Source organism: Telmatherina bonti (genome assembly GCF_933228915.1).
Source record: "Telmatherina bonti genome assembly, chromosome: 15".
Taxonomy (NCBI): domain Eukaryota; kingdom Metazoa; phylum Chordata; class Actinopteri; order Atheriniformes; family Telmatherinidae; genus Telmatherina; species Telmatherina bonti.
Window position 1 is genome coordinate 16,865,849 of NC_136613.1, and position 17,778 is coordinate 16,883,626.

At 38.9% G+C, this 17,778-nt stretch overlaps 1 protein-coding gene across 1 annotated transcript in view; it reads right to left on the reverse strand.

Moving 5' to 3' along the window:
- myo16 (myosin XVI) overlaps positions 1-17,778 on the reverse strand; it is a 99,902-nt gene that overhangs the window by 72,122 nt on the left and 10,002 nt on the right. The window contains exon 2 of the mRNA XM_079254054.1: positions 5,654-5,923. Coding sequence (XP_079110180.1) covers positions 5,654-5,888 — 235 coding nt within the window. The 5' untranslated portion in view covers positions 5,889-5,923. The remainder of the gene's footprint in view (positions 1-5,653; positions 5,924-17,778) is intronic.

Genomic DNA, 17,778 nt, shown 5'->3' on the forward strand with positions numbered 1-17,778 from the left:
TACCTTTCAAACCTGAACAAAGTGCTTCAAGGTCTCTTGTTAAGTATAAGCCCCCTGCAGTAATAAAAAAAAAACACCTCTCATTGCAGAGAAAGGTCTATAGATTTAGTTTCTTCGTGTCCAACAAGTAAACACAAAGGACCATGACTAGCTAAGAATCTGATCAAATTCTTGCAAAGCAAGCTTTATTAAATGCATTATAGCTGCCCCCCCCCCAACCTAATGTGAGATTCTTTTCAAGTCTTTTTTATCTTTAGAAATGCTTGTGTATTTTTGCTCTTTCTCACACAGTCCTAGAAACACAAAGGGAAGGGCCATCTCATTTTATTGCACATGTTTTGAAACTTGCTGACATTTCAGCTAAAAGGGGCTCTATTACAATACAATACTTAACTTTGAATAAATATTATAGTGACAGCGAGTTCTGTGAGGAACAAGTCTCTCCTTCCCATTTCTCCCAAGATAATATGATTATATGGATTTTGGTCTGAGCCAATTTAGAGTGATGATACAATTTCACACAAGAATGCGTACGTTTAAAAGTGTTTTAATCGCATATCATACAAATGATTAATTATCAAAACACCCTTATAAATGCTATCTGTTACACAAGACTGTGCAAATTTGCTTGGTGAAGAAGAACCTAATTAGATAATCATAAATTACTAAATAAAACTAAGCTGCATCCTTCATCTTCTTATAAAAGAAAAGACACATAATAAAATCAGACTTTCTACTTAAATGACTACTTAAGATGTGTATTGTGCATGAAAAAGAAGGCCTTGGGGCCGGTACAACCCCCCTAGGAAAGGAATATAATGTTCACTGACACACTGTCCTCAAACCTCTCCAGTACTCCAGGACTGTGGCACCTGGCTACGGTCCACACACACCCTTCATTCACCACCATGCTGGACTCTGTGTTGTCTATTATGCTTTCAGTTGAAAGGCGGCACCAGATAAAGCTGGCTGCGAGGCCTCGGTCTGCCTGGTCCTGTTTTCTATGTATTATTGTTCTGTGTTTGTGCGTGTGACCTTAGACAGGTTGTACTGACACTTTGAATGAAGTATTCTTGATTGATTGATTGATAAACTGTTGCTTTTATCAATTTTCCTGGCTGCACTTGTTTCTATTGAACGTGTCATAAAAATATCCTTTTTGCATGATGTTAATGAACATAATTAGCAAAGAAAAGCACAAAAGTTGAACTTCTACCTGTAAACCTCCAAACTAGCCCAAAAGACCCATCAAGAAACATCAAATTTAATATTTCAATCTAACTAAACACTGCCATGGCAGATGATGATATTTTTAAATGCAGCCGTAAAGATATTGTGATGCTTTTCTCCACCAAGCCTGCGGGAGAAGACCTGGTTCTGTCAGAAAACTTGACAGATGTCTGACAAACCTTTAATCCCAGCGTGTTGTATAACTGAGAAATATCAAGTGTGTTCCCAAAAACTGCATATATATCTTTTTTGCTCTGTACTCTCCCCTCCTCTCTGGTTTTAGCCTGATCACCTGGAGAGAATATTAATAGCTGGAAGACTTACTGATAAATAAAGGAAAGTTAAATGTCTGAAGGTTTTCACCTCAGGCCATGCCATCACTACACCACAGTAGCTCTAAGATTTGTATCTTCTTCTGTGGTGCTTTTCAGCATATCAATTACATCAGCAGCTGGATTCTAGAGAATGTATGTTTTAGAGAGCACAACATCTAACAACCTTTTCTCTGAGCTTCAACTTGTACACAATAAGACTAAATTTAGATGCATGACAAAAACATTCAGAGTATTAGGAGATTGAGCTCTGCTCAGAATGACTTTAGATGTACTTAGAGCTTGAGGCAAACAGACTGTTCAGATTTTGTTTCAAGGCTTTTCTGCACTGATCTGGATCAATGCATGCAACACTGTATCACAGCACACAATATGTTGCGCCCGGCGTTCTTGTTTTATGCACAGCATGTTTCAGTTTTATTAACTGTGTCTAAAGCAGTGCCGCAAAGCTCTACACAAGACTGAGAGCTATTACCTCGGCTTGCTTCACTACCTCAATGTGGAGAACTGATTGGAGTCTGAGAATGGTGCTGTGCCTGCACAATGCATTTGTACACATTAATCAATAACGAAAAGAGCAGCCAACTCGTTGTACATGCTTTCACATACAAACAGATGGGAACTGTGCTGCTGCACGCACAGCAATTACATTTTCATATATTGTGCACTGAATAGATGAAAAGTACCAGTTAATTAATGCAGAGACCTGGGCACAGGCAGACCAACAATACCTCTGGTTTAATGTTCCCACTGTCCCCAAATGGAAGAGATATAAATGCCTACTGTGGAGTTGCAGGGGTGTTTGGTTTTTTTTCTTCTGGGGATAAATTTCAACTTGGAAAAGAAATTCCAGTGATAAAGAAGTTAGAAGAATAACACAGACATTTGGACATATTCTGTGGGGATCCTGAATGTTTTTTAGAGCTATCCATCAAAGGACTGTTGAGATCATTTTTGTTTGGGCTGGCAGTGATGGATGTTGTGGATAAAAACAAAATATGCTTCCTCTTTATAGGAAATGAGAAATAAATCGGAAAAATATGACTGCAAACTCAACTGCAAGTCTATACAGGTGCTGCTTGTATATGGTGAATATCAATATACTTATGGGTACCGATGGACGTCACATGGTTTATAGAATCTGTCTTAAATTTACTAGGACTCACTTTAGTCACTCTTAAAGTCATTAGCAAAAAATGCAACTTTCTGTGAATGTTTTTCAGAAAAATGAACCTCAGAATAAAGACCAAGTGTGGATTGCATGATTACAGGGGCAACAGCTGCTGCAGTTCCGCTTGTGTCTAACTTTGATGCAGTTGTGAGATTGGTTTGGGAAAAGCAATTTCACCAAATGTCAGAATGCAACTGAGCCAGATGTTTGCATGTGGAATGGGGGAAGATGAGGTGCAGTATGCTCCTATCTAGCCATCAGACTGGGTGTTATTGGTATTTTTCCACTTTAATCCTAACCTAATGCCTGCTTTTCAATTCGTCCACACTCCAATTTTCATTTTGTCACTCTGTCGAATTGCTCACTTCCCAGCATTCCTCATCTTTATCTCATTCTCCTCCAAATTACTTTATGTCCAAAACTAAAGATAAGACAACAAGTCCAGGGAGTGCATAAGACAGATATATCTATCCTGCTGCCTTGTCAGCACTCAAAGTTTCTACGGGTTTTAGCACACTAAACACTCCTCATTTAGGACATCACAGATTCATTTAGTCTTTTTCTCCCCATCATTCAACATTGTTCTCAGCCTCTTTCAGTTTATAATCAAGTGTCATTTTCTAATCTCTCTTTTTTCTTTTGCAGTCACAACTTGTTTAAGGTACAGTGTGGAAGTAATTTGTTTTCTTATGAGCAAAGATCAAGTATTGCTTTTATAAATACGTATTTTACTCAATCACATCAGAATGAAAGTATTCTCGTAGTTTTGAATGAGTAATTTAGAAATATATAGGTGGCAACGCACCCAACAGAAGGCTGCCATGCTGCAGCGCCATCTTTGTATAAGGTAGACAAAAGAGGACAAACTTGTTAGCCTTAAAATCAAGACATTTATAAGGTGATCATATCTTATTTAGAAGTTATGTATCTACTTAAATCCAAAGATTTAAAAGCTGAAGGCTTCCCTGTCATTGTTTATGAGCTACAGCTGAGTTAGAATGAACTGCAATCTCCTTTAACAGAAAAAAAACCTACTGTAGCGAGGTGAAAAGATTTTAGGACAGACAACCCACAGAGAGCACCGATAGCGCTAAATGATAGCGCTATCGGTGCTATCATTGTCACATGATAGCACCGATAGCCATTGTCACAATGTAGCAAAAACTGCATCCATCCAAATCAAATATACAACTGTAGAATCAACTGGATGGATCTGCAAGTCTTCACCGAGAAACAGACACAGAAATCAGACCAACATAACATAATCAGAGTAAAAAAGCTTTTTTCTGGACTCCCGGAGTCTGTTAGAAGTTAATTTGGCCTTCATGGAGGATCTCTGTATGCAAGTCTTTTTTTTTTTTTTTACTTAAGCTAGATCCAGTTCTTACTCTTAATGCCATCAAATAGTGAAAAGACCTTCACAGAGCAAAGCAAATTGTCGTAGTCCAGTCACAAAGTGGAGCTTGGGTGACTTGGCCAAGAGGTAACCTATTCACGCAGAGCCATGAAACCCTGTAGCGGCACACTGTCTGCTCCCACAAGCCCCAGCTGAATCTTCTAGGCAGCCGGGGAACAGAGATTAACACACTGACCTGCACAGACTGCTGGTGGGAGTCAGGACTGGCACAGATATGTCCGACAACTAAGTCAATGACTGGCAGTCACTATCATAAAGAGAAAGGCACCCATGCCGGACAAAAATCAATTCCCTGTAGAGGTATGTGTGTGAAGTCCCTTTAAATTTCAGGAGATTATTGACAAGATGATCCAATAAAAAAAAAAGCGTTAAGTGCGTTTTTACTGGGAGCTTAAGTGTAATCTTTGCACTTGAAGGCTGAGGGGAAGACAGGATTTATTGCCTGCCTGAGACAAACTTGTAGCGTGTCGATCCACCAAATGACAACGGATAAATGAACAAATGTTTGCTGCCTACTAGGATTGTAAGCCACAGGCGGTACTTTTTAACAACAGCAATAGCTCCACTGTACAGATTTCCATCAGCTGATGCCGAGCATCTGAACATGGGAGGCATGTGCATATGCCAGCAAGGTACATACCAAACAGAAAGACTAAAACTTTACTGCAGGCAACTGGCCTCCTTTATTAGGAACAAATCAGACAAATAGTACTCTGCAAATGGTCATTTTCTACTTTTGGAGATTTAGGACAAACTCTACTACACACCCAAACAGATACATTAGCACCACAGTGTTCTGCATAAAGAGACTTCATGGGGCGTTCAGGGCTGAAGCGGAGAAATGTGTTTTGTTTAAAACTGTACTGTTAACTTTGCTACACAGAACGGGACAGATAAACAGACAGAAGGTGTTGCTGAGTCCCTAAACACATAAATGTACTATTACAGATGCACACTGACATTGTCTTTGAAAAGCTCCAGAGTGTGTGAAACATAAAGAACAAAACAAAAAGCTGAACGTTGCAAACGAAGTCCATGTTTCTTTGCCTCTGATAACATAACATGTGTTGAATTTATAAAACACAAATATATAAAAATGAAACCATAAAGAATCCAATATGTAGGTTCTGACAACAGTGGAGGAGATTCGTGACTGCGCTTGGAATGAGGCAATACCATCAAGATATTTTTACCATGTGTTTATTATTGTAGAAAGCTAATTCTACTGAACAGTGGCCTCCTACACTGAGCAATGTAGGAGGCAAAAAAACACTGCAAACACGGGCTTGTTTATTCTGGGTTCAAAGAAGAAATGGCATTTTATCTGAAATTACAGTTTGCCATTAGTATGAGACGCCATCTCTACTGATGAGTTTTGTCCTTGAGGACAGTCTGATTGACAAATAAGTGTCCGCTGTCTTCAGCTAAGTGAATATCTCAAATAGTAACTCTCAGAACTAAACCACAAACAGACTCACACTCCTACGTCCGACTGTAACGCACCTTCCTTGTCGTCATGGTGAATGATGGCATCTTTTATGACATCGGCCAGGCGGAAGCGGACGCGGTGCTTCTTGGAGTGGGTGGACGGGGCTAGGACTTTGATTCCACTTTGCTGGCACTGAAGGCTCTTTTCCCTGTCGTAGTACGCCCTAATTTGGTCACAGCGCATCCTCCTGACCAGCCGCTGGCGCTGGCCTATGGGCAGAGACTCCAGGAGACACTGGTCTATCTCCATGTTCTGACGAAAGACGTTACATAGCTGGAAACAACCTAGTGAGAAAGGAAGGTTGATAAGAGGGGAAAATAATAAGTATGTTTACGTGTAGAAAGTGATAAAATTGAGAAAAAAAAATAAATTAAAAAAAAAAGCATGCAAAATTCTTTATTTATCAGCTATTTCTATTCAGTGTCTGATGGCGAGGTGAGGTAGGTCGTTCAGCCAATGGTGTTTACTCAACTAAGGACTCCTGAGCTAATGAGACAAAGCTTGGATGATAAAACCCACTGACAGTCAGGATCACCTCCAGGCAGAACGGCGCATCTGTGTTTTTGTTTTGCATGTCATGCATCAGCATTTTGGCCTGTGGTGTTTTGGCAAACATTTGACATATTTACTATGAAACATATTTGCAGTGTGTTTTGCCCTGAGGTGGGTTAACATAGACCTTGGAGCATTTTATGGGCTGTTTTCTCCGATCCCAACAGAGTTTAGCCACTCTCCTGACTGTGCATAATCTCCCTGCTGCTCAGTGGAACCTCGCCAAACAGATCTCATCATGAGGCAGCTGCCGAGCCCATTATGGTCTGCCTGGATGATTTGGATGTTCATCGTTCGTGCAGCAGGTGAGAAGAATGAGATAACAATAAAACTACGTGTAAAAAGTCAAAAGAGAAGAAAATCCATGCAATAAGTTGGCTTAAAGCAGAGAGTCGTGATGATATTTAGGATAACTTGACAAATTCAGGTCATAGCTGGCCTGGCGCAGAGCGCAAAGAAAAAGGGACAAGGATTTCTTTGTAAACAGTACAGGTCATGCTTTTGTGTGTGACGCACCAACTTGTGTCTCTTTGGCCCTACTGTCTGTATCTTATAACTTCTTTTATCAGTTTCATTTTTGCTGTTCCTTTGTGGACTTTGTACTTCTGTCCTTGGAGCATTTTAACATTATCACTGCATGCACTTGAATCCAGCACTTTTTTCTTTTTATCATCTGTAAAATATTTCTGAAGTATCTGTTGTTCAACTGCATCTATTCCTCTCTATTATACCATGATTCAAAATTGAATTAAATTTAATTACATTTTTATTGGTTCAAAGTGGGAAAATATCCCCTGAAGTGCAAACTCACATTTTTCTGCCAACTCAGCAAATAAGTGTGGTTGATAAAACTTTAACTGATAAGGGGGAAAATGATCATCTGTGGTTTAATTTTACTTTGGAATTAGCAGTTATATAACATTATGTCCAGGAGATTTGAGCAAATGGGGGAAATTAGAGCTGCAGCAATTGGAGTAGGAGTGTTTGCATTGGCAAATTACAAACAGCAGCCGCACCATGATGCGAATTCACAATGAAACTTGACTAGTGGCAGATTCTACTGCATCACTTCAATTAACTGTCATATTATAAACGCAGAGCACGGAAACACTTTAGTTAAAAAGCATTATTTACAGAAAAGTACTGTAAAACTGACCATAAACAGCCTAACATCCTGAAAAAGATTTAAGAAAACTGCAGGGTCTAAACAATTCTTCTGTTCCTCTTCTGTATGGCTTGTTCCAAATCAGGTCTAGCTATGATACTTATAGGATACATCATTTACATATAATGGATGGATTGATAGTGCTCAAACAAAAGGTAGCAGTAGAGCTGAACGTGTTACAAACTATAATAACAATTCATTTCAGTACATATACAGACAAAACATTACCAGTACAAATAAGAGTACATTAATGAGATGTAACATACTTTCTTTCAAAAATAGAGCTACAAATTGGAAGGTAAGGAGTCAGTGATGAAGCCTACAATTGGATTTTTCTGCAGTAAACAGAGGCATTACGCTTTATAAAAAGTCTTTCCTTAAATTCTATCCAATATACACCCATATGTGATATTGAGTTAAATAGGTAGTGTCAATATTCCCTTTTTTTGTTTGTTTGTTTGTTTCTTTGTTACAGTATGGCACAAAACAGAAAGTGCCTCCAAGTCTGGCAATGGAGAGTCCCCCTGAGATTTTTGCTGGCACTAATGCTGTCTGTCTGAAATGTTATTCGGAAGCTTTGCTTTGAACAATGTAAGCATTTACAAGTGAAAAGCTGCACATAAAAAAAAAACAAAAAAAAAACAAAACAAAACCACAAAACAAAAAACATCCTCAACAGTGTCAACACAGACAAGTACACCGCTGCTCTTTTGAGTCAACTTTACACGGTATGCAGCTGCTGTTTTTCATCCTGAGAGGTTTAAGTGTGTTTGGGTTAAGATCTTTATCAGGCAAAAACAAAAATGTCTGAGCAGACAAAATGAGTTCTTGTGTTTCTCCATGCTTTTTATTTCTGTCTGATATACATCTCCACATTCAGCCAAACACCTGCCCTCTCAACTCCAGTTACACTCGCACACAAACACACATCCCCGACAATACATCAGTGCCATCTGCTCTGGTTGGACATGCAGAAATAGTGCTTTTGTATTCAGGTTCCAGACAAGGGGGGGGTGGCGGGGGGGGGTCATTATCACGCTGTACATGCCAGGTGCTTTAACTGTATCCGTTTTTAGAAACTTAGTTGTTGGTTGAACACACACACACACACACACACACACACACACACACACACACACACACACTGTAGAATCACAGATGCAAACAAAAGCTTCAGCTGTTATTGCCTCAATTTTTTCATCAACTCATCACCTCTCCGTCTATCACCTTGGCTTCTCTTCAGGCCGTTGTTATTGTTACTTGTGATAACAGAGATGTTTTTTTGTTCAGTCTGTGTCTGGGTTTTGTTGCACTGGACAGATATATTAATGCACAATAAAGGAACAAACCAATCATGATGTTAATTTGGATATATGCCTCAATTGAGTAAAACTTCTACATTTTTACATGTTTTTTGTGAACCTTTTTAATAACTTTTCACATTACACATTTTCCTTTTGGCCAATTTATATCTTCAAAAATGCAAAAGATAAGATTTTTCTTTCAAAATGTGCAACTTTGGATTTTCAGATGGAATATCTGAACACTGGACATAGCATGATGTAATATCTTATTTATATTCAAAGTCAACGATTTTTTTTCAGAGGGGAATAATTCACCATAAATAAAATAGCCAACAGAGATAGAAATATGCTGTTTTTTTTATTTTTAAGGATAGAATGAGGCTATAAAAATGAACAACTCTCACTGTAAAAAGCCTTCTGATAATAGTCAACTGAGTAAGCCTTTAAAAACACATATCATTCTGGAAAGCATCCAAACTGAAACTGCACTAAAACATTTATAAAACAAGCTTTTTAAATTCTATCTTTGAATATGCAAAATAGGGTTTATGTAAATAAATATTGCACCAATCTCAATTAATGTCCAGTACACAAAACATAGTTCAAATAAAATATAAAAATATCTATTTTGTCTATTTGTCTAAAATATGCATCTTAATTAGTTCAAAATAAAGATTTTTTTTACATTTGAAATAAATGTGATTGCTCACATGAAATGGAATTATGTTATAGAGATAAAATACCAACACATCGGCTTAGTTTCTGTCACACATACAATGATGTGCCATCTCCATTTTTGTCTTTGCTCTTCTCTCTGTTCCTTGTTTTTCCTCATATATACTGTGTCCTTCACTACTTTTAATCCTGTACACTCATCATCTAGTCAACATACCTTCAAGGCTACAGCCACATAATCCTATAGACTCTTTGTACATGACAAGCGTCATGTACAAAGAGTCTATAGGCATAAGATGACACGTTGGGGCAGACATGACTCACAAGTAAGACAATGAAGCATAGATAGTATGTCATAGATCAAATCTAGACCTTGAGAGCTACTATCCTGCATTTTCTGGATGCATCCCTTCTTTAACACACCCGAATCAAACGAATGGCTCATTACCAGGCCTCTGCAGAGCTAAATGACATGTGGCCAACATGCTGTAAGCAGTAGGAATGTATTTGTTGAATTAAATACATATGTATGCTGGTTTGTTTTGGTTGCACAACAACACTGATTTCATTAATCCAGATTTCCAAGCTCCCACTTTGATTTAATGTCTACTTCAATGCAGTTAGATTCATTACAGTTTAGTTTTAATATCTAAGCTATGTCACTTAATGCAATGAATAAAAATTAAGCTTCCCATGTGTAAACAAAGGAGACGTACTGTGTCTAAAGTCTTAGGATTTTAAGACAGGAAAAGGGTTGCATGATATATTGAAAATTTGCCATCACTAAAACTGACATCAGTACTAGTATCATAAAAGACTTCTAGGTTGCAATAAATCCTTAGGTACTTTCTTCTCTGAAGATATTTTCAGTTATTGTAAGTCATTATGGTTATTGCAACATAATATCATAAACTGAATGGTTTTTTTTTTTTTTCTTTATTGTGGAGCCCTAAATGGGACCACTCAACTTAAAAGGCAATCTGGGAAATTAGTTAATAGTCTGCATGCTGTGGTTTTGTGCACACAGTCAAATCAAACTCAGGTTAGCGTTTGGCTCTGCCAGTTAACTAGACTACTGTCCTTGTCTCAGTATACAAGCACAGTGGAGGAATTTAGTTTCAAACTCATGTGTGACAATGAACTGAAATGTAGTAAATCATTTTCACTCAGTTTCTGACATAAGTAACATTGATATGTGTGAATGGAAAAACTTTATTAATAATTTAGCTACACTGATATACAATTACATTAGACCGTTTTACATGCTGAAAGATGCAGGACAACTTTAGTGCTTCAGCAGCATGTTGACGCTTTTTTGACTCTACAAATGTAGCCCACATTCTGATGGGCAGCTGAGCAGTTGTCTTCTAACCGAAAGGTTGGGAGATTGATTCCAGGATTCCCTTGACTGCATGCCGAAGTGCGCTTAGGCAACCTTCAAGTTGTGCCTATCGGGGTATAGGTGTGTGTGAATGGGGGAATGTGCCATGTGGTGTAAAGTGCTTTGAGTGGTATGACTGGAAAAGTCTTATACAAGTCAATTTACCATGATTCAATCTCCAAATACATCTGGTTGGATTTGACTTTTGACTTGACTTTGAGGGCTTCGATGTCATCTCATCAGGACAGACTTTGGTCAGACTAAACTTGATGCCAGCTTTCAGTTTACATACAATTTTTAAAGAATTACATTTACCTTTGTAATCGATATTAAACTTTTACCTTTCAATAAAGGATGTTGGCAGTTCTATCAACCCTGATAATAAAATAAACATTTCTCCTACTTAAGTTGTATAACAAGATATAACTACATGGTATAATGTCTGCTTTTCAAGGACATTGATAATTCCTGCTGTGTGATTCATAGCCAAAAGTAATAAAGCGTGAAAAAAAGTAAGAAAGAAGAGCAAATTGATGGAGCTGAAAGAATGAATGAAATGGAAAAGAGGTGGGACAGATACAGACAGCAAAGCATGAGCTTTCTTCCGCTGCCATGTCTAGGCTATCAGCTATTGATTGAGTGTATAAGATCCCATCCAGGTTCCAGCTAATAATACTGACAGCAGTGCAGGAGCTTGTAATTTAGTAAATAGCATGCATACACACAAGCATGTACACACACTCACACACACACACACAAGCTGCAGACACTGTAAATATACAGTACACAGACAAGAGGGACACCAATGGATTAAAGGGGGAGACAGGTATAGTTCTCTGAGTCATGGTGAGACTCAGACATCCTGCATCACCTTAATTAAAAAAAAAACTCACTTATGGGTCCTCTTTCATTCTCTCTGTCTCTCTCTCTTCCTTGACATTACCTCTCAAACACGAGCCTGTTTCTCACCCATCCCTCCGAGTCTGCTCGTCACTCTTTGCAACACTTGGCCACATTCTTCTTATGTCACTCTTTCCATCTTCACCTCCTTTCCATTTTCCCATCCTGCCATTCCTTCCCTCCACTGCTCCTCTAAATCATCCTCAGTTTCTCTCCATCTGTCCCTCGCTTACTGAAATGACTACATTGGTACATTGCTGTCTTATGAACACGCCAGACACTGCTGCATCTCCGATTCATCTTTTTTTTTTTCCTCATCTCTTTTTTTCCCCTTTTTTGCAGCTACCTGCCGCATTCACCGGTCAACTTCACACATCTGCAGCACCTCTCTGCAGCAAGATTGCACAGTCACACACACACACACACACGCGAGGAGAGACAAATGCCCATTGAAGTTTAGATCCCTTCTGTCTGCAGCAAACAAGCAGAATTCCCACGCACATGAAAACAGGGAAATGTGCTGCATTTCTTACTGAGTGTTAATATAAGAGGTACACACCTATGGTAAGGGGAAAAAAACATGCAGCAGCATACAAAAGATAAGAGTGGCTGAATGGCTACTTACAACATTTGATGAAATGGTAGTGAGACATTTTCTCAGTCAGTCGGAGACCACCAGCAGGCAGGCAGAAAGGAAGGCGGGAAGTCAGTGAGGCCGACAGGCAGGCAGGTTATAGTCAGCTACAGGTTCCAGCAAAACTAACTAATGCAGAGCTTGCAACCGGTGCGGTGCATTATTAATCTGGCTCCCTGCATGCTATCAAAACTCCATTCCCCTGTCTGCATTATTCACCACCGGCAGTCGCAGCTCCGGTTGCAACTCATGCAGCTTCTACATCCACACGTTCCCAGGCTTGCACACACATGCATGCACGCACACACGCATCCACAGGCACAAACTCCTCGGTCAACCTGTCAGCAACAGGGAGCTGCTGCTGTTTCTAGCCCCTCTCTCCCACAGCTAGACAAACGCTGCACAACGTCTTCTCAGCCATAGCTGACACACGTGCTCCGCTGGCGTCATGACTGGCAGTTGGCTCATCCCTCCTCCTGCTCAACACACCCCCATGACGCAATGCTTTTCACCTCCTTACACACCCCCCTTCTGGTGGCATTTTCCCACATTTACATACATACATATACATACACACACACACACACACACACACACACACACACACACACACACATATATATACATTATATATATAACTATACATATATATATATATACACACACACACATATATATATACATATATATATATATATATATATATATATATATATATATATATATATATATATATATATATATATATATATATATAAGCATTCAAAGTAAAGTATTAATGCATGTTTATTGAGTCTATCCACCACCTTCTTAGCCAAAAGGGGAAAAAAAAGGTGGGGGTGGTATAAAGGTTAAGGATATCAGCGTGTGAGATAGCGGTATTAAGGGAGCTTGCTGGGGAAAAAAAATAGGAAAAGAAATAAAAGATTTTAACATAGAGGAAAGGCAGATACAGCAGGGGGAGCAAGAGAAGGAAAAATTAGCTAGAGACAGGGAGAGAGGGGGAGTGTTAAATTTGATAGAAGGACATGTATAAAACGGAGAGAAGAGAAGCTGCTGCAGTGCGGCTTTTTGCGTACTGAAAGGTTAAGTGCTCATCATCATAAAAAAAATAAAAATAAAAAAATAAAAAATCCAAAATATGAGATTATTTTTCTAGATTGGTAAGGCCTGACACACTTTAACACACACGCATGGTGTGACATAATGTGTCTGCGTGTATATGTGCGTAATGTGTACATACATACACAATGTGTATGTGCCTGCACGGCTAGTGTGTCTGTAGGGCAATCTCTATGAGTCTGTGCTTTAAGGCTGATTAGCATATATGAATAAGTTATCTTTGCATTTAAAAGAACATCTGGACGAGAAGGGTAGACAAGATGCAGACAAGGAGAGAATGCCTGACGGAAAAAAGTGGGAGGAGTGAGAGTGAAATTGTAGTGAGATGGATGAGCGTCAAATAATATAACAGGGCATGCATGGCGTGACTAAAGCAGGCTTGTGACACTCGTTTTAGAGATGTGTGGCAGGGTGGTCGCATGTCTCCAGGTCTTATACCATGCTCAATCTTCTGTGGGAGATTCTGAGCTGTTATTTCACCGTGGCTGTTAAACATGGCCTTGTGGAGATGGATTAAAAGAGCACGAGTAGCTGGTGAGGTTTTGGTGTGTGATGACAGCAAATGCAGACGAGGCGACAGAGCAAGCTTGAAAGGGAATGAGAGAAAGACTAACCGCGGAGCTGAAAGTGTGTACGTGTTAGATGTGTGCCTGGATGCTCGAGTTCTGTCACACAAAATGAGGTCAGAGAAACGACTTATTGCATTTGCTGCAAGACAGAGCTGATACTTCATCTCCCGTCTTAAAAATCACGTCCCAGGTTTGGGTATGAACACATATATGTGCATTTAAGCAAGCCTGTTTGTCTGTGTTCAAGCATTTGCAATAAATTTACTACAACCAATTATCACTGCATAAGACATTTTTACATTTAAACTAAAAACAGACACATTTACACTTTTCCCTGCCCTTGCTTGCAGGGTCGTGTTGTATTTTTAGCCAGATTATCCAATATTTGCTGCATCAACATTTTCTTACAACATCCAGACCTTGTAGGAGTGTTTCTGACAAAGACAATCCGTTTCCATCTTAATGTTATTCGGCAGCTCATGAAATCTTGTCATGTATCCCCACAGAAATACACAGTTCAGACTGTGGGAACATGCTGTGAGAAAAGGTAAAACAAGGTCTCAATGTGAGACATCCCGCCAGCAGGTAAGTCTTCTCTGATGTTACAGCAGCAGGATAATGGCTTGCTGACATGTAGTCACATTTTTTGCCTCTCAGGAGTTACAACTAGGTCAAGCACCTTAGCGGGGAAGTGGATGGCAGGCACAAGTAGAGTAGGCGTAATTGAAATTAAGAAACAGTACAGAGACTTGCATTGTTTGATGCTGCTTTTTTTTAGAAGGATTTCTTTCCTTTTATAAAAGAGAAAATCTGAGTAATTTAGACAATGGGCTGAAGAACCAACTTTATCAGTAAATGTAATCTTGTTGAAGTTCGTTTTAGAAAATACAGAAAAACAGACAAGAATTATGCTAAATTTGTTAATGACAAAGGATAACAATTAAAACAAGATCATTACACATTTGCATTTTGCTTGGTTCCAGGATAATAAATTTGTTTTCTCCTCTCTGTCCTTAACGTTAACCAAATTTGCATTAACAGAGCTCTTAGTCACATATTTTCTGCTTCCGCTGTCATGGTGACAGTGGATCCGGAAGCAGAGCAGGATGTCCAACAACCTGAAGGTTGGCAGTTGGAATCCTAACAATCTGTCATTGTGTCCTTGAGCAAGACACTTCACATTCCTCGCCCCCCATGTTGGCATCACTGTGTATAAATGTTTCTTCCGTGTTTCTGTCAGTGTGCTCCGGGGCAGCTGTGGCTGCAGACGTGGCGTACCATCACCAAGTAGGATATAATAGATTTAATGTAAAGCACCTTGGGTGCCTTGACAAGCACGATAGAAGTCTAATCCATTATTGTGGTGAAAAATATATTTAAAATGATTACTGAAAGATGCCCATTCAGTCATATTGTAAAGCAGTTGCTCTGCCTAGATAAATTCAAATTTATAAACAAAGCTTCATCTGACCATTTTCGACAACACTGTGTAGAGGTTTGCTATATTTACAAGTATGGTGATCACATAGAGAACAGGTTAGAAATGCCAAAATGGACCTATAGACGTCTTTCACCTGTCACTGGTAAACCTATTTATCTTTATTGTACTGGAAGTACGGTGCTTACTTTCATCTATGTTACAAATCTTAAAGTGGCTCTATTGTGCACATTTCAGTCTAATTTCTTTAATATGCAAGTCTGGAAGCACGAGAAATAATCAAACATTTTTCACAAACCCCTTCATTTATTTTGTATTGATCCTCTCAGATCAGCCTCTGCCAGAAACAAGTGACCATAGAAAGCTCCGCCCTATGTTCTGCCTGCGATCTGTTTCTGATTGCTCAACTGCTAGGAGTATTTATACTGAGCAGTGAAGGTGGGTGTGGCTTTCTTCTAGTGAATGTGCGCAACATAAAACGATGACCAATCACCGAGTCCCTCCCCCAGGACGTCATTAAAATTTTGAAGTAGAAAAAACGTCTAAACCCAGTCATTTCCATCGCTATGGAGACTGAACGTAGAGCATTCTGGAAAACTCAAACATGCCTTTAAGTGATAATAAACAGCACCGATCATATGTCTGATGAGTTTTCAACACTATAACATTGTAGAAAGCTCAGAAAACTAGAAACAACATCAGTGAACAAATTCAAATTAGTCTTAAAAGTAGCAAAATGTTTCATTTGTCATTTCTTCAGAGACTAACTTCAACATGTTATTAATATCCCTATAACATACTGTGTTATATTGACATAATCGAGTCTAAAAATTGACTTCTCTAAGTTACTTCCTTATCAGGTTTATATCAGAATACAGCCATTCACTTAAAGGTAGTTAGTGACAACAAGATTTCCTAAATCTAGCTAGAATCGTCTTGCATCTGTATTAGGGCTGGGCTATATATCAAGTATACTATATCGTGGCTAGTCCCCTGTGCGATATAGAAAATGCCTATATTCGTCATATTCGAGTATCCTGTTGTCACGCAGTTGTTTTTAGGTGTGGGCGGGGTTTTCTCACTCCTCTACTCTCCACTGCTTTGCACAGAGAGTTAAAGCAAGCGCACCTCGTTACGTACATAACGTGAGCTACGTGCTATGTCATGAGAGGCAGCGTGTAGCCACCGTTGCCAACTTGGTGACTTACTTACTAAATCTGGCGACTTTTTGTGTGAAAAGCGACAAGCAACAAATCTAGCGACTTTTACTGGAGTTATTAGAAACTTTCCTGGTGTTTTGGCGACTGACTTTAAAGCGCATGTTGTAAAGTTATTGTCAGGAACGAGAGTCTCTAAATATTTATCTAGCTCGTCATGTCTCTCGAAAGTACAGAAAGGAGTGGGAATAAAATCCTGAATCAAAAGCTGGTTGAAGCCATTTATTGGAGACAATACGAGGACATTCTGCCTGTATTATAGACTGATTTCTACGCTAAACTCTGCAATGAAAAAAAATACACGACAACTCAAAAACATATCCATAAAGCAAAGCCTTATCATAGTTCATCATTTGAAAATTCACCCCCTAGAGCACGTATTTTCATACGTTGCATTTATTACATCATACAAAGGCACTTTATATTGTTTTAAAATGACATGTTTCTGCCACTGCTTTAACTGTTCAATAAATACGGTTTTGATCAGTTTGCTTCGTTACAATTTCATCCTTTTGGCATAAATGTTTAAAATCAGCATATCTTGATGCAGTATGACCAATTCTGTTTTAATGGAGACACAAAATCATCTTACTGATGTGATTGTAAGCACCAAAGCATTCATTCGAGGCTGAGGTAAATATTGAGATATATAACGTATATCATGACATGCCATAAAAATATCGGTATATTACTAAAAGGTCATATCGCCCAGCCCTAATCTGTATGTAAATAGTTTCTGTTCAGTGATATTCATTACAGTAAGTTTAAACTAATTAGTTCACCAGCTTGGAATGAAGAGGAGCAATGATGGGTAGTTTTGACATGCTTTGATGACGTCCTTCTTTACCTGCTGCTGTGGGATGGCACCTTCAAGCGTTACAGGTCGAAGCAACTCTTTCTGCTGAGATGAGAGTCCTGAACTATTACTTTGACTTCTTTGTATGACTTCAGCAAAGCAACATCCATGATGTTGCTCAAGGGCTTTAATCATGTAACAAAAACCATTATTCTCAAAATTACTCAGAGGGCATGTCTTTTAAATGAACTGGCTGCATTATTTGGGTTGCATGATATAGATATTTTCTTTAACCCCTAGTAGAAAACAGATATTTGTTTTAATACAGTCATCATTCTGCCATCTTAAATCCAAAGTCTCAACATGCTACCATCACATTTCCATAG